At 37.9% G+C, this 20,288-nt stretch overlaps 1 protein-coding gene across 2 annotated transcripts in view; it reads right to left on the bottom strand.

The window, feature by feature from the left end:
• The window catches only part of LOC131073022 (vacuolar protein sorting-associated protein 51 homolog), a 184,207-nt gene that overhangs the window by 96,359 nt on the left and 67,560 nt on the right, over positions 1-20,288 (bottom strand). For both annotated transcript variants that reach the window (XM_058009362.2, XM_058009363.2), the window contains exons 8-10: positions 8,850-9,017; positions 7,594-7,694; positions 7,433-7,500 (exon numbers count right to left, since the gene is read on the bottom strand). In XM_058009362.2, coding sequence (XP_057865345.2) covers positions 7,433-7,500; positions 7,594-7,694; positions 8,850-9,017 — 337 coding nt within the window. The remainder of the gene's footprint in view (positions 1-7,432; positions 7,501-7,593; positions 7,695-8,849; positions 9,018-20,288) is intronic.

The raw sequence follows: 20,288 nt of genomic DNA, 5'->3' as shown, positions 1-20,288 counted from the left end.
AATTTTAAAATGCATTCTAATTGAGATTAGTATCAATATGTATATATCGTTGCAGTCATTGATATTGTCATCGTGATGTTTAACACCAACCGAGCCCACCAGCTCACCAAGAGTGATAATTTATTAAGTTCCATCCATGAGCATATCATTGTAGGTGCAATACCTTGTTCTTTTCAAATCTTCATGAGCGTTGCTTATGAAGTACCCATGCTCTCTAGCCCAGCAAGAGATGTTAACAAACTTCTTATAACTATTTTGAATTTAATTAGACATAGAAATGGGAACATTATCGAAAAGCTAATGCTTAAAAGAAGGAAGGTCCATTAACTGCATGTACATAATCCAAATGCTTGAGCATCAATGCCTCAATTTAGGAAGCAACAATAAAAGCACATGAGCAAAGATTATATTTTTTAAGTGAAGGCAACCAATACATATGTCCTTCAATTACTTTCTTGTAATGAAGTTAGGTGTAGTGTGGAATGTTCTACATTTCTCATTGTAAAAGAGATTTGAAGTTAGAAACATTATAGCTGGTATCGTCTTATGTTTATTTTCAGAAGCATGTGATATATTTTACACTCATTTTATTGAAGACACCTCCCTTGTGCCTGTGCAATGTAATGTAAAGATCAGATTGGGCATGTAAAACAAAATAGCCAAGCATTGTATGATATGAACATAAAGGACAGCTTCAAATCACATATGAAAGCTCACTGAGGCATTTCCCTAACTTCCAGCAGTATAAACATCATTTCATTACATCTATCATCCTGCAAAACCATGGTGCCATAATACATGTGCAGCTCAAGTTGGCCTAAAGGTGAAGGTATGTGTACTTCGTAATGGAGGTCATATGAGTCCAAAGTAGGTAGGGATGTTCACCGTTGGTTGAAAATTTTGTACACCCGGGAGGATGTGCAAAATTGTGGTTTCAGCCACAGCGTGTGAGTATAAAACTCTCCTAATTTAGCGAAGGCTCCCCCTTTTCCTACTAATACTAACTGAAAATTTAATATAATTTGGATCCTACAGCAACCTTTTCTCTTTTTTCAGAAAAGATTAAATTCTTTTCTCTTCCTAGAAAAGAAACAACAATTTTTAAAAGATAAATACAAAAGCTTAAAGTAATGACCAAAAAGGAAATGAAGTTTCCTGAAAGCACAAAGAATTCCGTCACTCCTCAGGGACGAGAAAGCAACAACTAAGCACAAAGTCTTGAGTTCCCACTATCCTATCTACCTTTTTCAGAATGATAAAAGAAGAACAGTACACAGCATATGGCAACACAAAGTCTGCTAGTATGATGCACCTTCAAATGGGAACAACCACAAGCACAAATTCTTGCAACTCTTCTCAGATTTTAACTAATAACCAGTGTTCCACCGGCATTGGGGATGCAGGGACGCGAGGACGGGGAGACCAAGGGCCTAAGTTTGGGGACGGCGGGGGGGACGGCAGGGGGACGGCAGTGGGGGGGTGGTGGGGTGGTGGTGCTAATATAGTTATACATATACACTAAGTCACAAGGTTCGAATTCGAATTCGAATTCGACAACCATGAAATTCGGATGAAATTCGACAAGGGAAAATTTCAAAAAAAAATTTGGATAAAATTCGCTTTCTATAATTTTGTTTATTTTTAAATATATGTATACTTCTAATAAATTATCAGAGTAGCAACCCTTGTTGGAGAAAATCCGAGGGTGACCCAGCAGTTGCAAACACCCATGACCCAATAGATACAAAGCATATACAAAGAATACCCACGACCAGTTGAGTTGTGTTTAGAGGCGGATAGCAGTGCTTTATAGAGGAAATTCGATTAAATTCAAATTTTTTTAATTAAAGTTTGAAATTCGATTAAATTCGAACCTCATCCATGAAAATCATCGTATCCTGTGACTTAGCATATACATATAGTACTTGAAAAACTAGTTTTGAAAAGATGTATGATAGTATAACAGTATAAGAATTACATTTCAAATGAAACTATAGGAAATTTGAAATACTAAATCTAAATTTGAAATACCCCCAAAAAAGTCACTTTTTTTTTAATTTTAATTTTAAACATTGCATATACGTGGGGCAACGGGAGACGTCTCCAGCGGCTCTTGGGTGGCGGTGGTGGGACGGCGGGGAACGGCGCGCCCCTGTCCCCCCATCCCAAAGCGTCCCTGTCTCCGAGATGCGGCCAAAAAGGGGTGGGGACACATCCCAGTGGAACACTTCTAATTTCTAAACTAATTCAACCCTCACTATTTGCAGCACAAAGTCTACAAGAAATCAGAGTGAAGCTCTTCTTAACAACTTTACTACAATCTCAAGAAAATACAAAGAAATATCCCACTATGATGCAAGAACACAATGGACATAAAAGTATGGCTTCAACACAAAGTCTGAAATTCCAAAACCCTTTTGATATTACTTGAGAAAAACAGTTTACAAGTACAAAGCTCAAAGTCCCTATGATTGCAAATTTCTGTAGAGTTTCATTAAATGCTAAAAAGATAAAAATTACAAAGAGCACCCTCCGATATATATAGGAGAGGAGCTGAAAGAAAAATGTGGGATAAGTCGAACTAACTGAGACTTTTTCCGTAACTAACTAACTATGACTTATTCAAATTATAGTCCTATTGTCTTTCGACTTGTAATTTGTTTACATGCAATTACAAATTACAAGAATGCAAGTAATGTGACTACTTGCAATTACAATTTTTGACATTACATGTAATTTGTCAAAACCAAATTAGACAAATTACAAATACATAATTGGAACTAATCTAAGTGTCTGAGACACAACTTTATTTACATCATCCTTCTAAGAGGTCTTCATGCTGCTACAAGATGCTAGATCTTGAAGTATTTGAGATCGGTGAAGGTATATGTCCCGGAACATCGACTTGCATCATTGATAGTTCTTATGCCCTTTGCCAATGAACTCCAACCTCATCCTCTTGCTCATTTGATCATGAATGGTAATGACAGTGACCTCATGAAGATCAGCTGTTGAACTTGAAGATAATGAACATTATTCATTGGTCACTGTCATAATGAAAGTCATTGTTTTTTGTCGAGCGCCCGTTGCTGTAGATGTGGTACCTCTCTAGGATGCACCTCATGTCTCCTCGGTTAGGCCTTCTCTCGACCTTGAAACAATTTTGGAGGCCTCTCCTATGGAACACGATGCTCTTGAATCCTTTCCGGCTCCGGTTGGTGGTCCTCACCTCCATCAGAATCAACATGAGGGTAAGCGTAAACACTTTCGACGGGCCCGAGCTCGAGAGTGTGATGCTACCTTACAGTCTGCTAGTGTTGATCCAACACCCAACACTGTTGTTTCGGAGCCTATTTCCTCAGTTGCTCCCATCTCTGCACCTGTTTCAGTCTCACTCTCTGCTGCTTCAAGGACTTTCGATCAACCTCCCTCTAAACAGGTGCAGGTTTTCATTGCTCCTTCTTTGGAGCTGCCTCTTAATCACTTCTTTGTCAGACATGCCTCCCTTTTCCAGGCCCCTTAACATGGCACATACAAAGGTGGTGCCTAGTGCATCTTTGTCTACCCCGCCCACTTCTCCACCGCTCCAGCATCTGAGTTTTCCTGGGGTCCTTCAACCTGCTATGGTTGATAGGAGACCTGACACTTCTATCTCGTGTAAACGCAAGTTTGAGCAGGGCCCTGTCCCGAAATTCCGATGACGCAAGTCTTCACAAGTATGTTCCTCATCCCCTCCTTTGCCTGTCTCAGTGCCTGCTGGTTTGTCTGTCTGTGTTTGTGTAATTGACAAGGCCCTACCTTCTTTCATCTTCCCCAAATGAGTCACCTGCTTCCTCCACAGAAGCTTGCATGTTCAACTTCTTGGAGGACATCTCGGCCTTGTCTACGATCTTCACACGATCGTTGACCCTCGCCTCCTTCGAGCCTGTAGACGAGGATGTCACAACCACTTCATCTCTTGCTCTCGCTACTGGCGAGGCACCCGGTGCGGCCCTTGCAATAGTCCCTCTTCGCACTCACCCCCCTTCGCCCTATGACCTAGATTGGGAGGATGAAGCTCTTCTTGAGGATGACGATCTCCTACAGTACGATCGTTAGAACTTTTATCCTTCATCTACATCTGCTTGCATGTGTGTGTGATTGTGTTCCCCCCTACTTGTTTTATCTATTTGTTCCCTCCCGAAGGACCCAGGTCACTTCGTAGGTACTTGGATATGGGAGGTTCACTGTTTTTATCTGTTGTGCTCTTTAGAAGGACCCGAGTTACTCCATAGGTGCTCAGATACAAGGGATTTTATGTCGTACACATTCTTCTATTTGTTGTATCTTGCTTTTTGACATTCGAGAACAATGCAAAGCGTTGGAGGCATTCTTTGCCTTCTTCCATGTTGACCCGAATTTTTATTTTCTCTTTGTCTTCATGTGCTCTTCTTCAAATCCGAGAAATTTGGTAGTATGACAATGCACCCATCTCGTAGTGATACTATATATCTTTTGACACTACTATGGGCTCTGATGCCAAACTATCGGATCCCCTTGTCCTTTTGCATTGCATATTTTGATGTTGTGGACATTTATGTACCACTATCTATTGGTGGCATTCCACGGAAACATCTCATTATGTTGGCGTGCCACAAGTCCTCTTCTCCTTAGAATGACATGCCTTCCACACATTTCATTCTAAGGGGGGGGGGCATCATATCTACATTTTATCTTTTAGTTCTTGTATAAGTTTCCTTTGTCAAGTTGTTTTTTCATGTTTGCCTAGGTGGGGGCAAAACCACTTGATCTTTTCCAAAGATTGCCTACATGGGGGCCGAACCATTCTTGATTTATATCTCTCTTGTTTGCCTTGGTAGGGGCCAATCTACTACTTACCAAATTTATTTGCCCTATCGCATAGCTATCTAGCGTGTCACTACCCATGCCAGCAAAATTTATCTTTATCTGCCCAATCGTATGGCTATCTAGCGTGTCACTACCCATGTTGGCAAAAATCTATCTATCATTTTGCCCTATCGTATGGCTATCCATACTGGCATATCATCTCGCCCTATCGTATGGCCATCTAGCATGATGCATCTTGCTACCCATACCGGTGTATCTTATACCAATGGCAGTCACTAGGGGCCGAACCATTCTTGATTTATATCTCTCTTGTTTGCCTTGGTAGGGGCCAATCTACTACTTACCAAATTTATTTGCCCTATTGCATGGCTATCTAGCGTGTCGCTACCCATACAGGCAAAATTTATCTTTATCTGCCCAAGGCTATCTAGCGTGTCGCTACCCATGCTAGCAAAAATCTATCAATCATTTTGCCCTATCGTATGGTTATCCATACCAGCATATCATCTCGCCCTATCGTATGGCCATCTAGCATGACGCATCTTGCTACCCATACTGGTGTATCTCGTATCCTTCTGTAGCTAGGGGCTTTCCTCCAAAGAGAGGTTTGTTTTTGTTACGGTATCTTATCCTTTATCTTATCATCCATCACGCTAGTCTGCAATTAGCGTGTTTGCGCTGTACCAAGTACCAATATGTATTCCAAATCTTAGCATCATCTCGTTGGGCGCAACCTCGTCTGATCAACGAAAATTTGCCTCCCTATCGCAATTGTTCTTATTCTATATCTTCCTCTACTTTAGCTTCGCATAACTCGGTAAAGGCATGCTCGCTAAAGTGGGGGCAAAATGTAATATCAAAAATATCATCCTTTGTGATTGATATGACAAATGGCACTTTTCCTCCATGTCATCGGAGGTCAGGGTCCACCATCATGTCCTTTTGTCCACTTAACCATCCTTGTCAACTCTGGCCGAAGCATTACCAACTCTACCAATTGTCACCTTCGGGGACGAAGGCGCGGAGCGGAGACGTCCGCGCAGCGCGCTAGCGTCCCGCGAATCTGACAGTACACAAGTGGTCGTTTGAGCGTTACGCTTCCGCCCGAAAGGCATCATAACGCCTCTGCATGCACCCACGAACGTCAAAATTCCTTCCTGGGCCTTTATCTTTCACCTTGGAGGCATTTGGAAGGGATTCTTTGGCAAGTTTGGCAATCTTATTGCAGGTTGAGCTCTTGGAGACCATTTTGGACAGCATACTATCAACACCACCATTGTTGCAGCATTACCAAGCTTTCCAAGCACACCATTCCATGCATTTCCAAGAATTCCAATCTCCATTCGTGATAGGGGAGATATCTTAATCCTTTCTCTTGCATATTTATCAATTTTATTTCCAATTTCACATTACATTGCTATTCTCTTTATCATTTATCTTTCCTGTGGCTTTCTCGGGTTGTTCGTGGAGGTGGAAACAACAAAATAGGGGTCTGACTTAGGCAGGCTCCAAAACACAACCCCTAACATTTTCTCTCTTGCATGTGTGTAGGCACAGCTTCATGAAGAGGAGATTATCTTGCGGGAGATTTCATAGCGTGGACTAGTTGTGAGATTTTCTTACTCTTTAGTATTGTCTTTGTTATGTTTCGTAATCTGTGTTTTGCATAAGTCTCAATATTATTTAGCTATTTTATAAGTTTTGTCAACACGTCCAGAGCTTTTTGCTCGGCCTCTGCACTCTGTCCATACAAGACGACAGCACGCCGCGCTCAAGTCCCAGTTCCGCATGCTTGTCCCAAGGACCGAGGCTGCGCAGAGCCGTCCAGAGATGCCTCTCGGGTGTCTGACCCTTCCTGCCTAATTCTGTCATCCCCTAGCTCATCTTAGCGCTAGTTCATAAAGGTAATTGGAAGGACAATTTGTCCTTGAGGATTCGTCATCCTTGAGGTGACAAATTCCCTCCATTACAGTGAGGATGTCATTCCAATGTATACCACTCCAACAAAATTGTGTATCCCATACACTCCACTTGACCTTTCTTTAATGCACCATTGATAAAAGGAATTAAAGATTTTCCTTCCATCTTCTACAGTCCATTTTAGGTTATAACTAAAGCTTGATCAGTTTGTCAGGAAACTTACATCTAGTAATAATGTGACACAATACGAAGCTAGAGAAATTAATATTTCATGTGGCAGAATAAATTTTAATTGTAATATTGCATCACTTCTAAAAACTTCAAATGGCATACAAACTGTACAAAGGCTCGAATGACATAGGTTAACATCTTTACATACAATAACATGTTATAAGTTATAACTTATTATCATGCACTTTGCTATATAAACCTTGATAACTACTCATTAAAAACATTACACACAGAAAAAGTGAATGACAAGGTCACAATATCCATGACAGTAAGGAACAAAGGCTTTACTGAGAGAACCCAATGGATACTAGTTCTAATATCATAAAATGTATTTGACAATACAAACTTGACTGCTGCAATATAAACACACTTTTACATATTTTTTTCAATGAAAACAAATGCCAAACATTTTGACGAGGAACAGAATTCTCACTCAGAGCAGAAATAAGTTTCGTAGCAGACGCCATTCCTTCCTCATGATTCTGCAAGCTTGCAAAAAGTCTTCAAAGAGACAAAGAAGTTAGTTTGCATAGATATGAAATACAAATTCACTAACAAATAAATGAATAGAAGTAGCAGGTAACAAATTGATACTTGTTGAAAAGGTCTATTGCAACTTCAGTAAGTCGCTTCTCTGAATTGGGAAAAATTATACGATAAGCAGTAACTGTTTTCGCAAACTCGCCGATAGAATCCTGCAAACACATAAATCATCTGACAACAGTAATCAGACAGTGCATCCTAAGAGTTACTGACCAGTGTCACACAAGACAGATACAGAAAACAAAAAAGTCTATGAAGAATAACCAGTAGAATCCTTGAGATAAAAAAATCACATTACAAGAGTAATTAGACTGCAAATCCTAAGAGTTATTGACCAACATCAGACAAAAAACATGCTATGATTGTGAATAGGTTAAGAATGGCAAGATGATAACATCAAATAAACCCATGAACAAAAGAATGGTTGAGGCTGGACTAGAAAATCTATGAAACCAATCACCTTTTCCCCAAATGAGTTTCTACAAAAGGCTAATGAGCATGTTCCTAACAGAGATAAAAATGGCATACCTTAAATTGCCTCCTCGAGGCAAAAAATATAAAATGAGAAAAAATCACAGATATAAAATTATTGGTAGCATTCCTCATAAGAAGCATTTTTGTTTACAAAAATCTTGCAGCAATCAAATTTCCCTTAATGAACCATCAAAAATGTCTTGCAGTATACAAGTTTTAAACTTTGCTCATACATAGCATCTGTAACAAGTTATATTACCCAAATGCAACGAGACATGATAAATTGACTATGAAAATTTATTTGCATGGTGACAAGATCTGATCAAAAATGTGATACTTAGTCAAATAGGCACCACTTGCCAGACAAATTTCATCATATTAAGTATAACCATAATTTACAAGTGAATATTTACATTTTACACACTCAATCTCATTACACAAATTGATAAAGATCCATATTTTGTCTGGTATAATAAAACTTAATAATTGCAAAATTGGACTATAGTGATAAGACAAGAAAGTGAGAGAAAGTAATAGCGAAGCCTAAACCACACTGTATGAAACTTGATTCTATCCCCACTACACTAATACAAGTTATATGAAACAGAAAGCAGCCTTGTACTTATAAGATCAAGTATTATTCTTCTAGACAATATCATAACTTTGAGAAAGAAATAATATTCAATGTGTCACAAATGTCTTTTACCACTCTCTTGACCTCATTTCCTTCCCAGACAATGATCATTTGTAGAAATAATAATTCCTTTTCTTCCTTTCTTCATAACTAAACCAATTAGATATATCATATTTTAATGTTTTAGCTTAGACATTACCTTTTTTGAATATTCCGTTGGTTGTTTGGAGCCTGCAGAATCGAGCATATTTTCAGAAGATTTGTCTGTCTCCACAAAAGCTGGACTTTGTTGTCTGGCTTCGGCCTGGAGTTCTGAAAGGAAGTGTTCTAACTTCGCCTCTAGAACTTTTGTCTTCAGGTTGTCTACCTGATCCATACAAAATTGTTACCATAACAGCAATCTACCTAATCAAGTAACTCACATTTACAAATAATGGCAATCCACCTAATCAAGTAACTCAAAATTTACAAACATAAAGTTAATCAATCACATTTATCGAGATTTAACAAAATGAACTTAGGGAAATAATTTAGAAAATCAAGGATTCATATCTGAACCTGTGCAGCCTTCCTAAAATCAATGGCTTTCAATGAAATCATATTTTGACTTTCAAAGTCGATGAAATCATTTTTTTCTTTGGTACAGGAGTAGATTATGCTGTTTTCAGAGATAACGACAATGATATTAACAAAAAGATTGCAGAATTTTCAACATTACTGTCATTTATTTTTTATAAAAGCATTCAAAATATATTGATAATAAAAAAAAGGTGGGGTTGCAGCAGCTAATTATGGTGTTGCAAGGAGTGGCGGCAGTTAGTCATGAAGCTCCAAAAAGTAGCCTGGTCATGGATTAAACTCCATTCAAATTTGATGGTGAGGGCTTGATTGAATGGGCAACTATTCCCAACACCAAGATCTCCTTCCAAATAGATTTATGTATTTGTTCACATTCTTCCATGTGAATTTTCTAGGAATCCCCACAATTTCCTTGGCTATTTTGGCTGGAAGAGGGAGGAGAATCATCAGATACATTGGAACAACTTGCTTTATTGACTTCAGCAATTGAACCATACCTATGGAAGTAAGACACTGGTCTGTCCATTTCAAGAGCTTCATTTTTATTTTATTGAGTATGGTTTTCTAGATATCAATGGTCAGTTTCTACTGATGGGGAAATCCCATGCAGTTCAACAGCAGCTTTCCTTTTCTGGAGCTCATAAGTTTCTTGATTTCCAGTGTTCTGCAAGAAGTAATATTGGCAAAATCACATTTGATTTGTTTCTGTTGCTAAGATGGTCCAAAGCAATATGTTTTAATTTGCGTTATTTCCCTCGATAGGAATGTAAACAATACGATTATGTCATCATCAAACCAAAAGCATGCATAACACTATCCTCTTTCTGCTCTTGGGAAACCATAAACTCTACTGACCTCTTTGTTTTTTATAATTAAGCTCTTTGTTATCTCCCTCAAGATGAGTGTCAAAAATATGACCACATCATCAGCAAACCAAAAACATCCATACCTCTATTCTCTTTCCGTTCTTGGGAGCTCACAAACTCTACTGACCTCTTTGTTTGTTCCCCAATTATAATGAAGAGATGAAAGCTTACGGGGTCAACTTTTCCCAATTTGCAAGTTGAATCGAAGGGGCAACCAGATTCCCCGTTCAAAGAGAAAAAAAAGGTCTTGCAAAAAAATGCAACCATCAATCCCACTGATTATTATTGGTTGAAAACAAAGGCAGACATGATTCAAAATGTCATGAACAACACTCCGTACTCATCTTTCCTCAGGCTCATGTGGAAAGGATTGGGGGTTAGGATCCCATTTTTATAATTTGGGTTAATTCCTGTGACCACCCATCCCTTGCACTGAAATTCTTCACATAAATGTATATCAAACAATTTGATATTCTCCATTGACACACAATATTGACTACTGCCTGGCATTTTAATACTTCTTGACTCTGCCTGATCATATTTGTTGCTCTAGGCATCCCATTTTTTGTGGTTGCAAGATCCACAAAGGTTAGAGCACTATATCCATATAAAGCCATGAAAGGTTGCATATCTATGTACTTATGGTAGGAGATGTTATTAAAAATCTCTCAAATGTAACCAGTTAACCAAGTTGTTGCTTAGAAACCTAATTTCTTAGGTACCCACCCTTTGACAATTTCAATCTAACCATCCATCTAGGGGTGATAACTCATGCTAGGGGTGAGCTCTATTCCTGCCAAACGAAACAATTCTTGCCAAAAATGATTTAAAAACTTGTTGTTCCTATGACTAACAATGTTCTTAAGTAACCAATGTAATCTGAAAACCTGCTTGAAGAATAAATCAGCAATTTGGTAAGGCTTGGAATCAGAGGATATGGCATAAAAGATGTATATACTTGGTCATTTTGTCCACCACCACAAAGATACAATCCTTGCCATTTATCTTGGGTAACCCAATGATAAAGTCCATAGATATTCTTTCCCATTTTTTCTCAAGAATGGTTAATGGTTGAAGCAGACTTGTAGGCTAGACTCGTTCTACCTTGTTTAGCCTAGCAAGATGGACAATCCTTAATGTGCTTGAGAACATGTCTTTTCATTCCTTTCCAAAAGGATCTCTCCCTGATCTGTTTGTATGTCTTAAAATACCCCAAATGCCCAACCAATGGAGTATCATGCATGGCCCTTAAAATATTTTCCTTCATCTTTGACTCTAGAATCAAATATATCCTCTCTTTATGTAGAATCAGGTCTCCCACCACTTTGAACCTCTCATCTTGTACTCTTCCACCCAATAGCTTAGTAGTAAAATCATTCTTGGCATATTCAGATATGATGATGGTGACCCAATCAGCAAAGATGTCAAAAATAGAACATCGAGTGGGTCTTTGAGTGGGTCTCCAAGATAATGTATCGGCAACTACATTATGCCTAACCTTAACATATTAAATATCAAAAGCATATGCTTGCAGCTTGCTAACCATCTTATGTTGTTTTTCATTCAGGTCTTTCTGATTGAGAAAGTGCTTAAGAATGTTGTAGGCAATCTTAACCACAAACTTACCACACAATAAGTATTGTCTAAGCTTCCCTAAGGCATGCATGATTGCTAGCATCTTTTTATCATAAATAGAAAACTTCTTTTCTACCTCTATTAGTTTTCTACTTTCAAAACCAATGGGATGTCGTTGTTGCATCAAAACAGCTCCAATGCCTTCACCAAAAGAATCACATTCCAACACAAATGAAAGTGATAAATTTGGGACAATGAACACAGGAAACACATTACCTTTTTCCAGCCTCTACCCACTTAAATGCACCCTTCTTAGTAAACTTAATGAGTGGTACATACTATGAGCTGAGACAATCCTTTAACAAACCTCTTGTCATAGCTGCATAATCCTAGGAATCCTTTTAATTGCAATGTATTCTTAGGGCGGGGGGCATTTCTAAATGGCTTGAATCTTCTATCAGTCCACTTAGATTCCTTGTTCGCTGATGGCCCAAATACAGAATCTCCCTAATCCCTAATTCACACTTTGACTTTTTGGCAAAGATGGAGTATTGCTCCAAATGGTGAAGACTTCATCGAAATGCTTCAAGTGCTCCTCCTAAGTTTTCCTAAATATCAAAATATCATCAACGAAAATTTCAACAAACTTTCTTAACTGCTTGCTGAATAGTTTGTTCATGCCTGATTGGAAGGTTGTAGAGGTATTAGTCAAGCCAAAGGTTCTGAATAAAGTGTCCACGGAGACACTTGAAACTTGAAAGCAATCTTCTAAACATCTTCATCCCTCGTTCTATTTGATGGTATCCTAAGCACAAAACAACCTTTGAGTATACAAATCAACGCAACTCACCTATCAATTCATCAATCCCTGTGGATAGGATACCTATTCTTGATGGTTTTCTTTTTTAATGTTTGATATCCAACACACATCCTCATGGTACCATCCTTATTCTTCACTAGTACTACTACAAAGGCAAATGATGTGGTCCATATCTAGCAATGCCTATATTGACTTCTCTATCTCTTCCTTATGTATCCTATGGTAACGATAAGGAGTGATTATCACCAGATTTGCACTTGTTTCAAGCTCAAAATGCTCTGGAACCCTCAATAAGGTTTCAATCCTAAGGGTGTGTCCTAAACCCTCTCTATGTGTTGATGTGTTTTTTATGACACCTTCAAACACATAATAAAATACTAAGTATCTTATCCTCTCTTGAACAAAGACCTCTCAGATGCTAAACAATGTGAACAAACGAGATGACTCCAAGGTTCTAATAGTCAGGTCTTGACCTTATACATGGATAGACTCAGTGATTGTGATGTGATTTGCTAGAATCACAAGGGGGGCTTACGTTGAACCTAAATGTTTGAATGCTGCTGGAACGTGGAATTTTACTTAATTTGGAAAAAAGATTAAAAAAAAAGGATGAGGATTTAGGAAGCTAATTTATTCCTAGGATGTAAGGAACTATGAATGGCTTAGTGAAACTCTACTAGACTTTGCTTTGCCATGCAAAGAACAACTCCACAAAGCTAGTGCAATCTCCTAAGGTAGTTTTATAATGTTGAAATCAACGCCTACAACATAGACACCATCAATGGAATGCATATCAATGGGTGAGTAGGATTCGAAGTTAAGCTTATAAAGAGTTCAGTTGACCACACAAGATACTTTGCAATTAGTGAAATACTAGTAGTATGAACATGCGAATTTCACCATTAACCGTCCACAAGAGCTTCCATCCATCTAATCAATACCATCTAACATGAGGATACAACAAAAAACCATGCAATATGTAGAAGAAACAACACATTCCACCATAAATTCAATGAAAAGGATGTTTATTTACAAGCTTGGCAACAATTTCTGCCTTTTCCTCCTACTTTACTCCTAATTGCTAATTGCTTGCTACTTGTTATTGAACTATTAACTATTGACTATTAACCTTTATAAATGAGAGGATGGAGACTTATATAGATAACTCTTTACAATGAGTGGCTTAGATTGATTCACATCAATGGCCAAGATTGAAAGATAGAAACTTTAATTAGGGTTTGTTATACCCATTACATGACATTTAATGCTTGACCAATGATAAAATTACAATTTATAGGACACATGTCCTTCCTTGAATGACTGACCAATAGATGATGAGGGTAGTGTTGTGACCTTTTTCACACATCACCCCATTGCAAATGGGGACCCCTTGTTTTTGCTTTTTAGGGTTTTGCTTTGGCGTCGCAACTACTAATCACCAGTCTTTTTACAATGAGTTAAGTTTTTGAGAATTCATCCCAAGCCAAGTTAAGAAATCATGCTCAGAATCATGCATGAATGTTGTCAAAGTGATTAGAAGGTCTGAAGGACGAGGATCACAATTGCTTTGGGTCATTTCTGACAACCTGCTATTTTTAGAAATTTTTGCTTTTTCTACTTTTTTTAAAGTGGCATATGGGTTTTGTTCCTCAAGTCATTTTATTACTACCCATTTTGTGGGAATTTGAAAATCTTGCCTCTAGCTATAAAAAGTAGGGTTTCCAAATTTTATTTTATTTTTTGAGATTAGGGTTTTGTTCTTTAGATCATATCAGTCCTGCCCATGTCTTCATATTCGAAAAATTTTGCTCCTAAGTATAAAAAGCAAGGGTTTGAAATTTTCGCTTTTTTCCGAGATTAGGGTTTTGATCTTCATGCCAAATTATTAGTGCCCATGTTCTCATATTTTAGAAAATTTTGAAGGGTAAAAAGCAAAATGCAAACCCTAATTAGGGTTTTGTTCCAGAAGATCAGCCATATTATCAGTGCCCATGTTCTCAGATTTCAAAAACATGGTCTCCAAGTGCAAAAAGCATAGTGGAAACCTTAATTAGGGTTTTGTTCCAGATGAACCAGCATGGTATCAACATGGCATGAACACTGTTGGCACATTGAAAATTTCGCCTAAGTTGGAGAAGTAAAAATGGCAGACACTTAGACAAGCTCGTCAAGGCTCAAAGTCAGACAAATGGAATGGCAGATGATAAGTCAAATTCACCCAAGGATGTCAAGTATGGAAGATGTTTAGGCAAGATCAATGTCCCCCAGAGCATAAGAAAGTTGTCCATGACTCAGTCGGGCTCACCTTATGATCAAGTAAAATTGTCAGACACACGGTCAAAACCTACCAATGGTTAACTAACTCTTGACAAGAGTTAGTTAAACTCCTACTTGAAGTTAAACCATGTTGAAAATAAATAAATAAAATAAAATAAGGCATGGAAGTGTAAAGCAAGTTGGAAAATAAATTTGTCACATGAAATAAATTTTTAATTATTTTCCAAAAAAAATAAAATAAAGAAATTTTTTTATTATTTTCAAGTAATTAAATTTCAACACAGGATAAATTCAAGAATTCTGGAAATTAAAAGAAAGTTCTAGAAGATTCCTTGATAAAGATGAATTTGAAAGATAAAATAAAACTTTCCATTTTGGAAAGATTAAAACAAAAAAAAGCACAAAAAAAATAATAAAATAATTTAAAAACAAAAATAAAACATCTAAATTTAAAAATCCTGGACTCTATATATTTTCAACCAACTCACTTTCACAATTCATTATTCAGGTTGAGAATTTGGAAAGCAATTGAGAAGTTGGAAAGCAATTGAGAAGAAGTTTTCTCTCAAAATTTGTGAATTTTGGAGAGATTTTCTAGAAGTGAATTATTTTAAGTGTTAGAAATCAAGAAATTAAGTGCTTTTTTGATATTAAGACATAATTTCAGAGTTGAAGGTAAATTTCAGTCATAAAAAGGACCTAAAATCTGAATTTCACTGAATTTTCTTACCTTTCTGTCTTATTTTATCAATTTCTTGATCAATTCCTTCACTTTCAGTCTGCTTTTTCGCAGAAATTTAACCTTTTAATAGGCTGAAAGTGAAATTTTCAAAAAAGAGGATTAAATATCAGAATTAAAATCTGAAAAATAGTATTAAATTTTCATGTGTTTTGCAAGTTAAGGCAGCAAAGTACCAATGAAGTTCGCTAGCCACAAAGAAAAGCATGATGGGAATTGATCAAAATATGGCGATCAAACTTCTTCCAAATCTGCCATGATGAAGACAAATTAAGGTTGGCAAGAGGTTTTGAAACTTCACCCAACCTAAGGAAAATATGAAGAAGGTCATGACAAAGAGCAAACACAAATTGACAAAGCCTTTGTCCAGTTCGCCATGTCTAAGAACTATCCAAGTCCACCTTGAACATGTCTGACAATCTTCCAAGTCCGCCTTGGCATTGAGTCTTCCAAGTTGGCGTGACAAGGAGAAGATGAAATCCTTCCAAGCATGATCAAAGTCCGCCTAGGCAAGTAAAATTGTCAGACACATGGTAAACTCCTACCATTGGTTAATTAGCTCTTGGCTCGAGTTAGTCAAACTCCTACACGAGGTCAAGCAAGCAAAATTAAGTTGAAAATAAACTAAGGCACGGACGAGGTCAAGAAAGTTGGAAGGTGATTGTCCAAAGTTCGTCCAAGGCAACAAAGCATGAGCACATGGCAAAGTCTTTTGCCAAGTCTGCCTAAACATGTTCAAATTCTCATCCAAATCCGCCTTCCAAGTTGGCAATGAACATGTCAAGACGTCATCCAAGTTCGCCAAAGTTGGAGCATAAGCCTATGTCCAGAATTCGCCAAGGATGAGCAAAGTAAGCAGCTTCCAAACATGATAGAACCTGATCAGATTATTAGACTTTGGATAGACAACAAAATTCGCGTGGAGATAGGAAACAAAGCATTCCAAAAAGCTGAAGGAAGCACTCAATAAGTTTGACATGTCCAAGACTCATCCAAGTTCATCATAGACAGCGAATTAAAAGATAGCAGATTGGAAGTTTGATGAGCACAAAGACAAAGTAATATGTCTTAACATATTCCAATTCGCCTACAAAAAAGAACATCTCTTGTCTTCTAAGTCCGCCTGAGAAGGAATGACTAATGATCTTCCAAGAACAAATCATTCATGTCCAGGATTCAAGAAAGTCTGCCCTACCAGGATTAAGGAAGAATGTTATCCAAATTCGCTGAGGAATCAAGCAAAACAAACTGTCTACACTTCCAAGCAATCAAGTTGGATAATAAAAAGAGAAGGCTCGAAGAATGATCTTCCAAGCACATGACATGGAAAGAATAAATAAAGCCTAGTGATCAGACCTCCAAATCTGATCCATGAAGACAGGGCAATCCAAGTTTGCCTTGGAACGAAAAGATTAGCCAAGGTTTGTCCAATAAAATAAGACACAAATCGAAACTTGTCCAAGCATGTGTAAATTCCACCTTGCCAAGAGGAAATTTACTTAGCAAGCATAAGGATGGCATGTATTCTTCCAAGATTGCCATAAATCAAGATCAAGGAAAATTGGAAAACAAATTGTCTGATCATATTTCCAAATCTGCCAAAGACAAGAAGGCTCATGACTGTCCAAACTTTTCGAAATCCACCAAACACAAGGAGATGATTGTCCGAACTCTTTCCAAGGCATAAAACAGATTAAGGCAAATTGAAGGATGATTGTCCAAGAACATTCCAAGTCCAAGGGCAAACAAATTGACACGAAGCATGCCAAGGCATGGAAGAAAGATTAAAGCATAAACAAAGATTGGCTGGACTTCATCCAAGTCTGCCATGCCAGGAAGAAATAAATTTGACAAGACAAGCATATGAATCAAATTCTTCTCCAAATTCAAGGCACCTAAAAGAGTCTCTAGGCATCAATAAAGAAAAGTCTTCAGACTTTGCAAAAGTATGGAAAGAAATTCCAAATTTCTTGAAGGATTTCATTTCTGAAGAGTCAAAGACAAGCTCCCACGTGCAACATAAATTGGCGGCAAGAAGAATATTCCAGTCAAATTTGCATGCTTAGGAATTTCTCCAAATCATGTACCTTACCAAGGTTTTAGGGCAAAAATTTCACCAAGGTCATGTACCTCCCTAAGGAGCAAGAGCGAAAATTTTCATCATGAGCGTACCTTGCTAAGGTACAAGGGCGAAATTTTGACTAAGGTGATGTACCTCATCAAGGTCCCAGAGCAAATTTTGTTTTTGAGTCATGTCCTTGCAAAGGACATAGAGTGAAATTCTTTAAAAGGATCCTAAGGCGAAGTTGAATTGATGTCCTTGGAGAGGACATAGAGCGAAAATCTTTACTTAGTAACTGTCCTCCCAAAGGACATAGAGCGAAAATCTTTACTTAGGTCCTGTCCTCCCAAAGGACATGGAGCGAAATTTTACTTAGGTCCTGTCCTTCCAAAGGACATAGAGCGAAAATCTTTACTTAGGTCCTGTCCTTCCAAAGGACATAGAGCGAACTTTTTGAAATCGTGTATTAAACAAATTCCTCAAATTCAAGAGGTGAAGTCGGCTAGCATGGGGAAGGTGATTTGTTATTTTAAAGTGAGTCGGCCTTATACTCAAAAGACATGACCTTTACCCTAAGCGCCTATAAAGGAAAAGCTAGAACATTCATTCTAACCATCAACTCAAACACTCTCTTCTCTTCAAATGCGAATATGGGAGCAGAATTAGCTAACTTCAGCAGAACATTAGTGAATTCCATCAGCATAAGGTCGAATTTCATCATTGGAGATGCAGGTCTAATCTTTTGGAGCAGGCGAGATTCATCATTTGAGCACCAAAGAGAAGCAAATTTTCTCAGCCAGTGAATTCACCTTAAGACAGCCCAAATTTGCTCTAGGACATTAAGTTTGCCTTCCACACAGCAAATTCATTGATTACTGTCAGTCCTTTGATTAGATTTAGAAAGAAGTCATCAAAAAATCAAAGATTAGATCAAGTTGTATATCATGTGTGTTTGATGTGCAATTGTTCATTTTGCAAGAGATAAGGAAAGAGATCAAATGGGCCAGATTGAAGGAGGATCGGAACAAGGATCTCAAGGTGAGAATTTCAGCATCAAGGTCAAGATACAAGGAAGAGGCCTTCAAGAAGTTTCATCAACATCAAGAACACCTCGAAGGCATGAAGAAGACTCAAAGTGCTGCTAGGTTGAAAAACTTCAAATATTCAGCAGCTGCAAGCAGTAGAGCGGGATATCTTCAAGGTTCTCATTCTATCATATTGACATGGAGAAAACATAAGATGGCAAAGGAGAGATCATACAATCACTCCAAGGTAAGCAAGCAAGGATGGAAGGACTTAGCTATATCAATAATTCCCATCACCACTACATTGAGCAACTCAATAATGTTGAGTATCAAGAGATATTGCTCAACGTTCCTTGACCAAGCACAAGTGCAAGATCGAGGTGGCAGAAGATTGAGGTGGCAGCCCCGTCATCCCTTCCACCAATCAATGGAGTCCACATCGACACATCTAAGTTCAATGATTCAAGCTCATATATGAAGGCACAAACTCCAAGGCACCTACCCCTGATGTCTATTGGTCCACACTCTCTGAATGCAATTTTCTCATTGGCTCAAGAGAATTTGTTGTAACAAACCCTAATTAGGGCTTCCATTGTAAAATCTTGGCCATTGATGGAGATTCAATCTTGGCCGTTCATTGTAAATGAGCTCTCTATAAAAGCTCAGACTCTTCATTTGTAAAGATTAAAAGTCAATAGTGAATAGAATGGTGAGTAGCCAATAATTAGTAATTAAGAATAGAATAGAGGATAGAATAGAAGTAGATTAGGAGGGGGAAGAATTGTTGGTATGACTTTTAAATGAGATACTCTTTTCATTGAAGTTATGGTGAAATTTGTTATTTCAACAAGCCTCATGGTTCTACTTCTCAATTTATTTTCATGTTAATTAGATTGAATAGAAGAAGTTGTTGAATGTATTTGTGTGGAATCTATTTAGTCCATACCACTAGCCTCTTGCTAATTGTAAGTGTGCCTTGTGTGGTCAACTAGAATGATATGAGCTTAACTTCGAATCATTCTACTCTCATTGCTTATGCATTAACTTGAATGGTGATCAATATTTGATGGAATTGATTCAAACATCTTTGGAATCCCCTTAGAAGATTGCACTAAGCTTGTGTCAAATTGTTCAAGTTGATGGTGAGACCTCGCTCGATAGAGTTCCATATAGTCATTCATCTATGTTCTTACATTCTAAGCCTTAGAATAGACCTTCTCAGCCCGTTACCTTTTGCCATTTTTTCAAAATCAAGCTAGTTTAGGACAAAGAGCATCACCATATAGCAACATCCGATGATCGAGTTCCAGCAAATCAAGCATTCAGGCATTCCCCTTGTGATTCCAGCATAATCACATCAAACCAATGAACTTATCCACACGTAGTGACCCTACATTCATGAACCGTGGAGTCTTCTCGAGTGATCCTTAAGCTAATCTTCAGCATCCGAGAGATTTTGTTCAAGAGAGGATAAGATACTTTTGGGTATTTTATTTTGTGTTTGCATGTGCATAAAAAGTACATCAACACTATGCTTGCCAAAAACAGCTTGCACATCAATATGATAAGCATCATTCTTGTTCATGGATGACTATTTTGGTGTGGCAAGCAATTGGCCACCCAAGCTACTTGTCCGCTCCTAAAATCTCTTTCCATCCTTTTAGCAATGATCACTTGAAGTGCTCCATTTCTTCT

This window comes from Cryptomeria japonica, chromosome 6 (genome assembly GCF_030272615.1).
Source record: "Cryptomeria japonica chromosome 6, Sugi_1.0, whole genome shotgun sequence".
In the NCBI taxonomy this organism is placed as follows: Eukaryota; Viridiplantae; Streptophyta; class Pinopsida; order Cupressales; family Cupressaceae; genus Cryptomeria; species Cryptomeria japonica.
This window is presented reverse-complemented; position numbering and strand designations above follow the sequence as displayed.